The 15,044-nt window shown below is 38.1% G+C and overlaps 1 protein-coding gene across 3 annotated transcripts in view; it reads left to right on the top strand.

The window, feature by feature from the left end:
* The window catches only part of HIPK3 (homeodomain interacting protein kinase 3), a 78,995-nt gene that overhangs the window by 40,168 nt on the left and 23,783 nt on the right, over positions 1-15,044 (top strand). For all 3 annotated transcript variants that reach the window (XM_049820481.1, XM_049820479.1, XM_049820480.1), the window contains one exon: positions 12,621-12,744. In XM_049820481.1, the coding sequence (XP_049676438.1) occupies positions 12,621-12,744 (124 nt within the window). The remainder of the gene's footprint in view (positions 1-12,620; positions 12,745-15,044) is intronic.

The raw sequence follows: 15,044 nt of genomic DNA, 5'->3' as shown, positions 1-15,044 counted from the left end.
ATTTTTAGTTGGCATGTTTTGGTTTTGTATTTTGGTGCAAGTCACTTGAAGGTTGAAACTAAAATATGTCCCTGGCATAGTACGGTACTTAGATGGTTTATGGATTTTATGTGGTGTATATGTCAATTCTCAGTTTAGGATGTATTTGGGAGTGCTTCATAATCTTTATTGGTATTGTATTAATGCATTTTTTTAATATTTCAAATGCAAGGATGGTTGTGTTCTTGAAATAACTACTGCTATTATTTTTAAAAATTCAGGAAGTGTTTATTTCTCTTCACACTTCGCCAAGCAGTGTCTTGCAGGGTCTTGTGAAATTCTGTGTAACATTTTCTCTGTACATGGAGAAGAGCGGGCAGTGAAAATAGCTTGCCTTTCCTTTTTCTTTTGGAGACAAAAATTAGTGTACAACAGCAGCTCAAGGCACTGAGCAATTGCTGTGCTACAGCTCTACTTGAGCAGTAGCACTTCTGTAAATGAGGGGAAAGTTCCCCCTCGACTTGATCCTTGCTGCTTCTGTTAATATTGTCAACAAGTGTGCCTTTTCCTAATGTGAGTGTTTGTCTATTTTGGGAACAGGATGAAGTTTTTAGCCGTAAACAATGAGCTGCTTGCAATTACTAGTGTCCTGGACTGGACTCAAAGGGTTTACTCAGATGAAAGGCTCCCATTATTATCCAGTCATTATCTAGATTCCATTATTATCTTTTTCCTTTAAACTGCACTACCTGTTTTAAAATTTATTTGCTCTGACAGCAAAATGATAACATTCCGCTTGATTAAAAAGAATTTAGTGTTAATCTGGTTACCCTGATTTTGTCCTCTTTAGTGTGGTGGTAGAGGGTCTGGTTTTTAGTATTAGATACTGGGCAAGAACTGCTTTAGAAATTATACCAACATTTATGTAGTGAGAAGAATAAATGAAAAAAAACCCTACCATATGTTTTAATGTTTGGGTAGTGTGTTACATTTTTTGTATGTGATGTTTGTTTAAAAATCTTTGCAAAGCAGAGCTTGCAAAAATGCTGGGGCTCTTTGCTGTAGTCACATTCCTGTTGCAGCATGTTGTCAGGGTCTGATATGACATCAATCTGGATGTAATAGATACATAGTTAAGCAGTTTATTTTAGGATCTGAAACTCTTCTAAGAATAGACAGGCTCTCCTTTCAACAGGAAAGGACGAATAATTTAAAATGGGATACCACGGAAGGAAAAATAGGAAAAAAGCAGAGAGGAAAAAGTATTTAAGGAGAAGAAAAATGGGGAAAAACCAGCAGACTGGTACAGCTGGGGTTCAACGCTGGGGGAAAACACGTGAAGGGACCACTGCATGTGGATTCTTTCAGCAGACTGCAGTGCAGTGACAAGCAGGTGATGTGACATACTGGAAGGCTGAAGTCTTACAGTCTAGTCTACCAAAATAGACTTGCGTAATTTTCCTCGCTAGCAGTCCATAGGTCTAATTCATCGGGGAGGAAAAAAAAAAAAAACCCTTTTAAATTTTCTAATGTAATCTCTTAGTTTTGTCTGAACATTAGCAGGTGATTTTCCATAGTGCCCCAAAGCTTAGGCTCTTCGTTATTTCCCCATGATTATGTTAGTGGGATCGCTAAACTGTGGGTAAGGATGTGACTTGTTCTGGTGGTGTCATATTTACACCAGGGGTCTAATCACAGAAATGTGCATGGGAAAAACTCACCAGGTCAACCAGCCAGTTCACTTGCCAGTGCATCATAAATTACTACAGCAGGATACAAATAAAAATTAAGGCTGTTGAATGTCGGTGCATACTGTACGTTGGGTGTATATTTCTGCATTGTTGTGTGGAAGCAACAGGTCCCAATAAAATATTGTGCCAGACCTATATTTGTTGGGTATGAATCTAGCAGTAGATTTCAAACCTAGAAGCGTTTAAAAATAATTTTACTCACCAAAAAGTCTCTACTGGTGTAACCTTGAGAAAGCAGATTTAATTTCATGTATGTGAACCCACCTGCCCCAGTTGCTACTCTGTAGGTTTTTTGTCATAACTTTCTTGTAATGTTTCTATTTTTATGGTTTGTTTGGTTTTTTTCCATTTAGCAGCTGACGTAGCTATTAAGTGACTAGGTAATACTTTATATAGGGGAATATCCAAACTGAAATGGATTCTGGTGTTCCATTTATTCAGTGAACAGGGCATGAAACTCCTGTGTGAAACTGTGGCATCAGTACTTGACTTTTTGCTACACACTACTTTTTTTTAATTGTAGATGCTTTGAATATTTGAGTTTTAAGTGATCAAATGTCGCTGTTAATCCGATATGATTCTTTTTAAATGTTAATTTCTCCTATGAGTCTTCTGCTTGTTTCTCTTTTTAAAATGAAACAGCTTTAGCAAGCCTACTGTCTCTGTTTATCCTGATGTCATGTTGTCAGTGTTTGATTCTTGATTTGACAATGTTTTTATAATCCAGTATCGCTACATAAATTTTCTGTAACGAGAACACCGACACTTTTCTAAAATTACAAATTCTTTTTTTTTTCCCCTTTTTTTTCTTCTGACAAATTTTTTTCTTTGAGGGCAGGATTGTGTTATGGGCCACAACCTTCAGTCTACAACTAAGGATAATAGACTGTGAAAGCCTTATTCCAGTACTATGTAGAACATTATTAGGAAGGTAAATAAGATAAACATACTAGTTCGTATGAATACAGAATGATCTGGAGGTCTGAGAGAGATGAATGACATGACATCGCTTTGCCTGTTCAGGAACAATTGTGTTTATTTTTGGTGAGCTTTCTGTAATTCAAACAATGTAATTTTAAGTCAAAATTTATCAGTCCGAGTTGCAAAATTTCATCAGAATATCATTATGCATTGTCCAGATGAGTGCACATCAGCAGTAAAAAAACCCCCACAAAATCTTTTCACAGTGGACGAGGATGCGAGCAGATTTTCTTACCTTCTCAGGTATCTGTATGGTGTGTTCGTTTCCAGAGCAGTATGCCTGCCTGAAGAACTGTTGTGCAACAGATGTACGCTAGGAAATTATTTCAAATAGTTTCATGGCTTACTGAGCTCTTGCGGCTGAGCTGCAGACCTGCAGCAGGCAGATGTGTCGTTGCCCTGTGTTGGAGGGTAAACTCTTTTTGCAAGTGTTGCTGCAGAATGAAAGGAATTTTCCTTTGTGTCTTCATGATAGATTTTCCTTCGGTCTTGTTTTTTTTATAGCTAGTTAATATAAAGTAATATATTATGATGCACATGATTCTTGACATGACAGCCATATTCCTGCATTCTCTGGGTATTTTACCTGAACTATGCCAAAGTGAGAATCCATTTAAATATAAATAAATGAGAGACCCTCATGCTAATCAGTCATGTTAGAAACCGATAGCACTTTCTGTTACCTTGGTACCTTCTGTTACTCTGGTGGGAGTCCCTGGGTAGGGTTTTTAGGGTGGGATCAGGCTGCTTGCTTCTTTTGGACCACCGTGACTTTGTACCCTCAGTCCAGATGTAGGAGTGTCATCGTCAGGGCTGAAAGCACAAGAAGCCTTCACGCAAAACTGACTTACAAGGTCTTGCTATTCTTGATGAGGATGCTACAAGCAAATACTGCCGTGCTTACTGCTCTTTTGCAGAAACTCCCTCGTGTTCTTCAGCTGCTGTGTTTGGGCACTGCAAGTCCACGCAGACCCTTGTAGAGTTAGAAGTTGATATTCCCACAAAATCAACAATAACAAAGCAAAGGGGGGCGGGAATTAAGATCTGGCACCTCTGATTTGTGAGGCCTTGAAATCTCCCACGCTCTGCTGTTCTCATTTTTCTCTTAGGCTTATTCAGAGCTGGAAATCATTGCTAGTGTTTGATTCTCTCCTCGGGTGGAGGCCGGTTTGTGGCTGTGACCTGCCCTGCTGTGTGGTCTTCCACAGTTACCTGTACTTGCCCTAACTTCTGTCTCTGTTCCAAGCGAGATAATTTCAAGCTAGGTTTTCTTCAAAAATATTCTGGACGATTCACCGGCTCAGTTTGGATTTTTTTCCTTTTTTGGCACAAGATTTCCGATGTTTTCGTTTTCTGGGTGTTGCTTCTTTTCCCTTCCTGTCCCCCGTCCTGTCCTGCCCCAATAAAAAGAAAGAAGAGAAGGGGCGGAGGGGGGGGGAAACCCTGAAGGTGGTTATAGCATATAGGGAGGCACATCAGGAACAACAGGCTGTACGATAGAGACTGTCTCATTAAATTAGATGCGTAGGCTGTTACTGCAGCTTGGGAAGTTGGTACGGCCACTTGCAAAACTGCAGAAGAAGAAACGGTGACTAGGTCTTTCTAGTAAGGGATGCGCAAACCAAGAATCGAGACGTCTGTGTGGTTGTGCGTATACGCACGGATCCGCAGCTGTAAGAGCCCATAATCCCCCGTGCTCTGGGGCAGGACTGGGGAGGCTGCGCACACGCGCGTGTGCTCTGCCGGGGGGCGGGAGGTGAGGACGCTCACCTGGCGGAGAAGAAGGGGGTGACTTGGCAGGGGTGACTTTGATGTCGAAAATCATTTATAGGTAAGTAACCGCATTTGATGCTTTGAATAGTGACGCTTTGCTATCCAAAATGTAAATAAAATGTATTAAATTGCAGACTTTATTTACCAATAAAGCATCTGAAGAGTTTTTCTGTACACAGTTTCCTTCATTATGTTGCTACATCAGTATCTACTTTGGTTAATTTTCATGTAATTCAAAAACTGCTTAGCATATCAAGTACATAAATAAATCGCTTGGTAAGTTGCAGTCTTTCTGAGGAAAAACAAAATCATGAAATGGCAGAAGCATAAACATCTTCTGGTTTTAATAAAATCAACATCTCATTTCACTGGAGATAGTGAATAAGTGAAAAAGAATCTGTTGAAATCACTCATTTTATTATTCTCAGCTGAAAAATTCAAAAAGGACTAACTAAACATTTCTTGTCTTTAGTACTTCTCATAAGTCATAAGAGAAGGTTTTAGGTTAGAATTTGTGATGGCTCTTTCAAAACAAAATTCTTTTTCAGTATCAGGAAAAAACACTAGGATAGTTTGCTTGTAATTTTGTTTTATTTGATTAAATTACCTGTGATTGATTTGGGTTTTGTCTGGTCTGATTTCCTGTTGTCTTTTTTCTCCCCCTTCAGTTGTGAGCCCTATGTTCAAATTAACTCTTTTTGCAGCGATTGCTTCTTTTTGTAAGTAGTTACATATTTGGGCTACTCTCTATATAAGGTTTTTAAACCTTCTCTCTTTCTCAAGGTCCGATCAGGGTTCAAAGTTAAACTGGCAGCTGCATGTCAGACCTGTACGTTACATACCGCAGTGGAAGGCTGTGATGTTAAGTAGGTCTTTTCTAGCCATTGAATGTTGCATAGTTCTATCAGAATGTTTTATTATGCTAAACCGAAGTTTTTTCTACCAGGAAATGAGAATTCCTTTTGTGCAGCATTGTGGACGCCACCATAGCAATACCGAGGCCTTAGAAGTTTCCAGGAGACATGGTGGCTCATTTCCTCCTGTCTTCACTACCACTTGCCACTTGAGGCTCTGGTAGTACACCAACCTCCTTCAAAGGAGGAATGAAATTATGAATGAGGGGATAACTGCTCATATCTTCTTGAACATACTTGTTCTCCCTGTGTTTTGTGATATATGGTGACGTAGCCCTAAATTGCAAAGCGATATTTTTGATTCTTTCCTGCCACCTCAAAGAGACAGATGCCCCTATCCAGCTCAACTAATGTTTCCAGAGTCTGCTTCTGAGCGCTTACATTTTTGCTTTCAGTTTAAATCCTCTTACCTCCTTAGAGTTTAAAACAAAACCCCCCAAATTCAGAATTTGTTAGCTATGTACTTCCTAACATCTAATCATGGCAGAGTGAAAAGAACACTAGAAAACTGTACAAGAAAAGCCAGGATTGTGAATGTAAGTCTATAATGGAGTTTTGCATTATAGATTTACAGCAACAATTCTTTCAAAGGTAGGGAGGAAAGCTCGTTGTCTGGCTTGGTGGACCATTCTTGCATTTCAAAGAGCAAATGTACATTAACACGTGACACTACTAATCTGTATTCTGACATCTCGGTGGGCTTAAAACCAAGAGACAATTCAATTATAAAAGTGTTCTTAAAGAAAACAAACGAAACACTCAAGTGATCGTCTTATCTGTAACAACCTTTTTTAAAGGCTTCTATAAATTTTATTGACATAATTCTTATTCTAAGGAAATGGCATTACAAGTAAAAATTATTCTGACCACGAAGAAGGTTGTAGAGACTTTTTAGTTTCGATCAAGGGATTTGCTTGAGTGACTCTTATCTTTGTGCAACAATAGTGATTTTAATAGAAATTAGGGAAATTAGTAGGAAATTAGAAATACATATGTTATCAGATCCGTGCTCTATGTATTCTGGTATTTTGTTGCTGGAGAAAATTTACCATAGCAGAAGGTTGCACTTCAGTGTCTTCTGATGCAAGTTTCTTCCAGCTCTGTACAGCTGATGGCTGTTTTTATTGTACGTTGATACAAACTTTACTGTTTAATCTAGAGCCATTGTGGGTGTTTTTTCTGTTGATCCATTCTTAAATACTCTTAATTTTTACCTCAACAGTGAGCCATGATTGAGAGGCTAATTGTATTCTGGCTCTAAAAAAAACCCCAAACCAACCGTTTATATTTACATCAGTCTTTAATCTCAAAGGGGGTGGGGGATTCCTTGGTCTTCAATGGTGAGGAAGGGCATTAGAAACACCTGGCTGCTTCTCTTCCATTATTTTATATATAATTTCAATAATGCTATTGATCATTCATTCTTTCCTGAAGCTTTATAGTTCTAACCGGGGTTTCTTCTTGTACGTAAGTCTCTTCAAGTCTTTAATTTATATTGTCCTTCTCTGCGTCTTTTCTATTTGCTGTATCCTTTTTCAGATGGGGGTGACCAAAACTGAACACAGAATTCAAAAGTGAACACACACTATTCAAGGTGAGGGAATATCACTAGTTAATATATAAGGCATAATAATTTTCGATATGTCTTTGTTCTTTAAAAATAAATACTGATATACTGATTATTTTTGCTCCCAAATGTAAGGTATTTTTCTGGAGTAATCTGTAAAGTTTTCTGGATTTTTTTTTTTTTTTGGAAAGTTGGTTAATTTATAACCTATTAATTCTTATGGGTAATTAATTAACGAATAAATAATGTACGTTAATTTTCACTGGTTTACTGTACACCATTTATGCTCTACTGCTTGTCATTGTGTTGATCTAATTGCATGTTTGAAACTCCTTCTGAAGTCCATCACAAATGCACTAGAAAACCAGCTGTTCTTTATACCCATCATCATCCACAGATTTTGCCATTACGCGGTTCATTCCCATTGCATCCTTCAGATTGTTGAAGTGTACTTGCCTGTGGGTTTTTTTGTGAATATTGCCACCTTGCTTTGGATCCCTCTAGCCTAGAGTCTTTCCCATGTTCTTGCAGGTGTCTTAGGAAGGTTTGCACTCCTCCACATTCATGATGAAGACTGATAGTTGAAGACAATGAATTGTACATTGTTAGAATGCCCGTTACCATCTCTCATTAACTTCTTCACTCCACTGATCTTTCTCTTAGACCTCCTTTCTTTAGAAGAACAACTACACCTCTCACAACCCATATCTAGTTATTTCTTTCATAAAGTATATGCTTGTGTTATGCTAGTAATGGTAGTGGGAGGGAAAAAGTGTTACTCTCAGGTTTAATCATTTTGGCTATAACTCTTGGAAATCGGATTTGTTTACATGAGATCTTTTGATCTATAGGATGGGTTTGAACAAGTCATTAATAAAAAAAGATAAACATCCTACCTTTTGATGACTTCTTTGCATAAGTATTCATTATAATGATGACAGTGTGCTGTATCCTAAGCAGATGAAGTATTAGGCATTGTTGCAACGAACAGTGGTAATTAGGGATAGTAATGTTTGGCTTATATGAGAAGAGTATAAATTTTGTGTTGCATGCTCATATTAGAAACACTGTGTGCATTTACCTTCAACTATATGAATATACAGAACCCAAAAGTTACAGAGAGACGGTATTAAAATTCTTATTCAGAGCGCTTTAAATTGCAAAGTCAAAATGGCTTGATAAGGCTTACATGCCTGTTTGGAAGGAATTTTACTGCAAAACCTGTAATGAAGAGGTAACGCTGCCAAGGATATACCAGCATTCCCGATGTCCAGCATCTTTGGAGTAGGCAGTAGCACCTGGGGAGAGGATATAGTTCCATGTTCCTCCTATGGCACCATTACCTTCAGCTTCTGGCACGCAAGGTGGTATAGGTGATGGCCAAAGGTTTTGGTCTTGGAGAGAAATCCCATGGATGTGTTGAAAGGAGTGGGAGACATGAGGGGAGGAAGGCTATTTATATACTCTTCTCTCATCTGGAGAGTGGCAACCTGGTGGTCAATAAATAAAACAGTGGCATGTGGTGGACAGTAGATACATTGGCATGTGGTAGACAGTAGATACATTGACCCTTTCATACTGCCAGGAGAGAAACAGAAATAAAGATTGCTCGGTCTTTAATCTGGTTTCCTTGATATATGAGGGAGTGCGTATAATTGGTATAGGACCTTCAGTGGGAACGTAGCTGAGAAATTATTCGTGCGTTCAACAGAATTTTTCACAAAGTTAGCAGTTCCAGGGAGCTGCTATTTTTATCGTTTTAGGCTGTTCTTCAGTTGCTATTATGTACATTAACTGTTGGCTTTTAGCTTTTTTCATTCAACTTCTGTTCTAAATTGGATTTCTGACTGAAGACTTATAGGTAGTGATCTTTTGAAATGGCTTGACTTTTTACAGTTTTTGTCATGACTTATTTTTTTAATATGGCTAATTCTTGCTCTTTATTCTTTGTTCCCCCAGTGTAAAGGTTGGAAGAATTTTTCTGTTACTATGCTAAAGTTTTGATTTTTTTTTTGGTGTAGTTTTTGCTTGTTTGTTTTTTAACCCTCCCTTGAGGAATTATTTTACTTTTCTTCAAATGTGCTTTTTCTGTTGCTTCATTCTAAGCTGGCTAATATGCTGAAGCTAAATTATTTTATGAAATGTTCTGGACTTCAAGCACGTTAACAGACAAATTGTGTGGTTTCTTTCCTCATAAGCTTACAAACCCCTATAGCATAACATGTATATTCATGGTCTGTGATGTAATAGAGAAGTGTGACTATTCAAACAAGCAGCTGAAGCAAATACTCATCTGCATCTTTCATCTTTTTAGATATTTCCAATTGAAAAGTCTGCTTCAAGGGAGTTGAATTGAGCTATGCTGTGTCAAGTGAGAAATGAGGATTTCAGATGCATTAATCTAGGAATTCTTGCTTAATGAAGTGAATCTTTCCAGTGTAGTAATATTGTATTTCAAATTCTAAATGAAGTTTTCTGTTAATGGTTTTTATTAATGTTTAATTAACATTGATAAGAAATTAATGTTTAATTAACATTGATAAGAAGGATATAGATGCTCTCTCTGTAAAACCTTGCTTTTAATTTCATTTAAGTACATTTAAGTAAGATTTGGTAATCCTGAAGAAGTTGAGAAAATTCTGGTGTTCTCCTTGTTGGTGTCTTAGTATGGGAAAACAGATGCTGTTTACTAAGTTGGGGACGACAGTAGCTTCTGGTGTGCTGAGCATCTTGCCATCTGCAGTAGGTACCAAGCAGTGGGTGTGTTATTGTTCTGAGAGGGAGAAGTACTAAGTGACAGCCTTTTTGGAGTAATGTGATGTTAAAGTGACTGTGTTGGGATATCTGGAGTTCCTACCACTTAATGCCTATGGCTGTAGTTATGAGAGGGAATACCTTCCTTTTAAGCTATATGTAAAAATATTTCTTACATGAAAAAAAAAAGCTGTGGATCATCTTAAAAAAAAAATAAAAAAAAATTGAAGAATGACTCCCTCCTCTTTAACCCTTTCTTCTCCAATTGTCCAAATAGATTTTAACGGGAAGTTTAAAAGAAGGAGAGAGGGGAAAAAAAAAAAAAGGTGCTTTTGAGCACACCGTTAACAAACTGTTTTCCTCTATCAAAAATATTTGAGCTGGTTAAAACCAATCTAAATATAATCAAACTCAATACAAGTTCTCTTGTAGCTTTGTCTGCTGTGGGAGAGTTGCTCCATTTTAAGGACCGGCATGAAGCCATGGTAGGAGATGTTGAACCTGAAAAACAGTGAATTTGAAATGTCTGTGGAGAAGCAGCTCTTCATCTTCCTTACCTCAAGCTAGCCTGAAAATGTTTTTGGTTCACTGGATTGTAGTGAGGTGCAGGTAGCCCTGTTTGGGAGCACATTTATTTCCTCTTCCTTTCTGGATGGTAGGTCAGATGTTGGGAAGTGTGGAACACCAGTCTTGCCTCTCCTTAAGTACGTCCCTTTTCCTTAGTCTCATTAGCACTTTTATTGGTATCATAGAACTACTTGGTAGCCATGAAGAACTAACATATTGCGAAATAAAGTAAACGTTCCCTTTTTTTTTTTTTTTTTTTTTTTGGGTTATCATATCTACCCATATCCTTTATTTGCAATCCTATCCCTCAAAAGAAATGAGCGACAGACTGACGGACTGGGGCTATTTTTATATGGCGCACATATTAACCGTTGAGTAAATGTAAGAGGTTTTAAAGAGCTTATTTTAGCAGCAGCATTTGTTAAAGCCCCTATATCCATAGGCTCTCTGTACGTTCATTAACTATTCAGGGCTGTAACATAATACAACAAAAGGAAGTATATTTTAACAGAGATCTGTAGCAACCGTATGCAGGCTGGCACCCAGCCAGCGGCTGAAGGCAGACGCTTCTTATGGCTATTTCTAGTCTTGTGGCATCTAGATATATTAAATTTATTTCTCAGATAACGAAACTAGCTAATACTTACTGCAGTGTCATGATCCGGCATTACACAAATACGTTATGTTTGATCCCTAGAAGTTTATTGTAATCTAATCTTTGAAGGCAGTGGAAAACTGAGCCTCTCCAGTTTCACTGCCAGTGTGACAAGATTTATCCTTCATATAATCGCATCTGAAACAGTTTGTGACGAGGACTGAAAGACCTGAAGCGCTGGCATGAACGGAAAGTGCATAAATATTTAACAGAATATCCTGTCCTGTAGACTTTCTTATCTGTGGAAAGTCTCGGATTTTCCGCGTAGCAGAAGCCCGGGTGGTTTCACTGGTCAGGGATAGGGCAGAGCACCGGGAGTCCTTCCCGGGCGGTGAACGTGCATCCTCGGAGCTTCGAGTACGTCTACGTACAGCTTCTGCCAGCTACTCCTGAAAAGGGGTGGAGATGCTTCAGCTCTTAGTCTACTGTGTACTACAAAATAGCTTCTCTGTCCCAGTGTAGCATGAAAATAGGAATTTGTTCCCAGTCCAGAATATTTTGGTGAGTTAAAGAATATTTTGTTAAAGGTAAATGTCAGGGGAGAAGATAAATAAGATATGTAGGAATTTTCTATGGTCAGAGATTCTGGTTCGTATGTGGAATGTCAGTACGATACACCAACATGTGCTGAAGTGTAAGATTTTTAAGCTTTTACACGGTGAGAAATCCCATTTTTCCCCACCAGTGTGCTACCTGGTCAGTTGAATGCTACTGTTCTGCCCAGCTACGATGGGAATTACCCTGTTAGTTTTAACCACCTTCCTACTGTTCTGTGACATGTTAAGCTAACAATAGATTGTTTTAAAAGTAAATCACTTTATACTGTGATGCTTTAAATAATACTTTGTCTCCAGCCATCTTTCTATATTAGCATGCAGATACGTTTCATTTCTTTTCCCTTTTGTTAATAGCTTGAATGAACTGGGAGGGAAGGTTTAAAAAGAACAAATGCAATTAAAATGGGTATCTGTGAAATACTTGAGTTCTGTTCCACGTGAACAGAAATGTTAAAAGCCCCTTTAGCAGCTGTGTCAATACCAATTTTTCTGGTTCTTGAGTACAGAAATAAATTCAGATACTGTTGGTTAAATAATTCACATTTGGTTTAGGTGAAAAATAAGACCTGGTCTCTAGCAAGTGCACTGTTTTCATTTAAGTAATTTAAAAATTGATCAGATTGAACTGATTAGAGTGCATTAAGGGATTTGCAGTTATGTAATTAAATTGATATTTTAAATAGCTTTAAGTGTACTATCCAATTGGGAAGCGTGCAAGTGGATTTTCAGATAAAACTTTTTGTTTGTTTGTTTTTGAGATAAATGACCGTATTGCATTTAGAATGTAGTTATAGGCATATGATATTCAGTGGACAAGTCATTTGGGACATACTAGAGGAAAGGCAAAAGTGTTGAATCAGTGACGTTCTGCTTTTCAGGCCTATCAATTATTTTCATGTACTTGGCAAACTGATATTTGTAGGAAAAAACCATCTCGGAGCTGCAAAATTTTTACCATGCATTATCTAGATAAAGAAAAATGCAATTTCTGATGCTATGATTTTATTGAAATAATTAGCCTGTGTTTTCAAATAACAGATTTTGGGTTTTCTTGTCATGTTGGATTGTTGAATTACCTTTTTTCCCCAAGGAAAAAATTCAGTAACCATGTTTAATTTGCAGAGCACCAGAGATCATACTGGGATTGCCGTTTTGTGAAGCCATAGACATGTGGTCGTTAGGGTGTGTGATTGCAGAGCTGTTTCTTGGATGGCCACTGTACCCAGGAGCACTGGAATATGACCAGGTAGTAGAATAAACTTCACAAGCGTATGCACACTTTCTGCAACTTAAGAATTTCAGATCATTAAATCCAGGATTTCAAATGTTAATAATATCCCCTATTAAGTAGTATCGCTTCAAGTCTGTTCAATGCTTTTAATTTAGTCGTGATTGTCTAGACTGAACTGTATATTGTGCTGCTTTTCTGAATTAAATTTCAATTTGTCCTTTTTTTTTTCTTCTTTTTTTCTTACCTTAAAAAATAAATGTTAGTATTGAAGCTGCTTTTTCTGATGGAAACCAAAGTTTGTGGCAACCGTCATTGCATTGTAATCTCTCTTTCACTTGCCACGAACAGGGTTGACTCTGGAATGTCTGTTCAGATGTCAGGATTAGTTGTCTTCTGAATACTTTCTGATGCTTTCTGGAAATCCAACATAGCTTAAAGATTATAGAGCCTATACTTCACGAGGAACGAGAATCAACTGTTGCAATAATACTGTATATATGCAATGGTAAAGCTTGAAGCTGGTGAAGCTGTGCCTTGCTTTGTTGGAGTTTTTACCTGTTGACACCATTGACATTAGTGACCTGACTTAAAAAAACAAGTTGTTTTTAATGAAAGATGTAGAACATTTTCTATTTAAAACACTTAAGAGAGAAGTCTTTAATTTTCTAGCATAATGTGGGAATTTGGAAGGAAGGTAATCAGCATTCTGACTATCCCCGCCTGGTTTTGAACTTTGAAATTGAAGAAATGTCCTGAAAATCCCAGATGTAACAGCACTGACTTCTTACCAACTTCTGGATCTTTGATTCAATATTCAGTTTAGGGGCCGTTCCTCCAGCATGGGTTTTAGGTTATTCAAATCCTGATCTTCACGTAGTCAGCTTTTGGCTCCCTGTGCTTACAGATCAGACCTACTTTTCTAAAAATTCATTTGTTAAAACCACTGTCAGGGGATATATTGATTTTGCGTTGATTTTGGTAACGTTTCATATTTCAGTTTACTTCATTTACACAAAATTCAGTGTTTCATGGGTAGGAAGTGAACTATGAGTGGAACACGGGTTGATGCTTTGATGCATTTAGAAGACCTTTGTGCAGGGTATTGCTGCTAAAACCGAGAATAAAAGAGGAAACGACTAACAACCGTATAATTCACTATGCTCTTTAAGGACAAAATGAAGGCATTTGTATTTTGGAAAGAATCTGTAAGACTGTCTCAAAAATTTCCAAAAACTTTGCAAATTTATTTACCTTATTTTGAAAGAAACTGCAGGAGAAGATCTGGACTTTCAAAAAAAGAAAAAAAGGGGCCAAAATATGTAATTGCTGGGATTATTTCCACTTTTGAGCCCCGTATTGCTGTAAATAGCTCTTAAAAGGGATGCTGCTGTGGGTGAGGAAGGACCTGTAAACCCAGTTCATGATCTTCTGAGCGTGATCACACATGTAGGCAAATGCTGCTTCTGGATGTGGAACGTGGCTTTGGACCACATCTTCAGTCACTTAGGATGAAGGTAGGGGTTTGAATGGTGGAAAATGCTGCCTGTGTCCTTGTTCTTTCCTCAAATTAACTTGTGATTTGTCATAATGGCAGCAGCCCAGACTGTTAATTAACGTGTGTCAATGGGCTTACATAGCTGTGAGCCTCTCACTTTTGTACAGAGAGCACTAACAGCGTAAAGCTCAATCTCATGATTGTGAGGACGTTTTTTCAGAATAGTACAGAGTCTCATCTGAAACGAAAAGACCTTCTTTCCCCTGCTGCGCTGCAGCCATCTTGTCGTGTATGAAACCCAGGCAGATGAAGGCAGTTTAGTACGGTGCACAGGGTGCCTACCTTCATCGAGCTCATTGCCTCATCTTTTCTCAGTTTGAGAGAGCCAGATCCTTATGACAGCGTATTCCTGTCATTCGTTTCTTGCCGTTGCAGGCCAACGTGGCTCAACCACTAGATAATGCTGGACAGCTATCACCAATGACAGCCACCTTCCAAGATGCTTCCTTCATGCAAAGGCCTACATGGATTAGGGGTTAATCTTGATGCCCGTAAGATTTTCTGCTTGCTTTACAAGTGAATACTGAGTTTAAAAGACATTTAGTTAAAGACAGAAGTATCATTCGAATTTGCTGGAAGCACCAGTTAATAACTCATCTAGCAACTTGTCTGATCCTCACGTCAGGGAAGTCGTGGTGGAAAAGGAGCTGTAAACACCTCTGCACCAGCAGGAATTACTTCACTTTAGTCAGGCTTGTCACTGACCTCAAGCAGGTCTGCAAAACTTGCTTCAGAGAAATCTGATTCAGGGTTTTCCTCG

This window comes from Accipiter gentilis, chromosome 17, assembly GCF_929443795.1.
Source record: "Accipiter gentilis chromosome 17, bAccGen1.1, whole genome shotgun sequence".
Lineage (NCBI taxonomy): Eukaryota > Metazoa > Chordata > Aves > Accipitriformes > Accipitridae > Astur > Astur gentilis.
The sequence above is the reverse complement of the archived record's forward strand: the minus strand, read 5'-3'. Positions and strand labels throughout refer to the sequence as shown.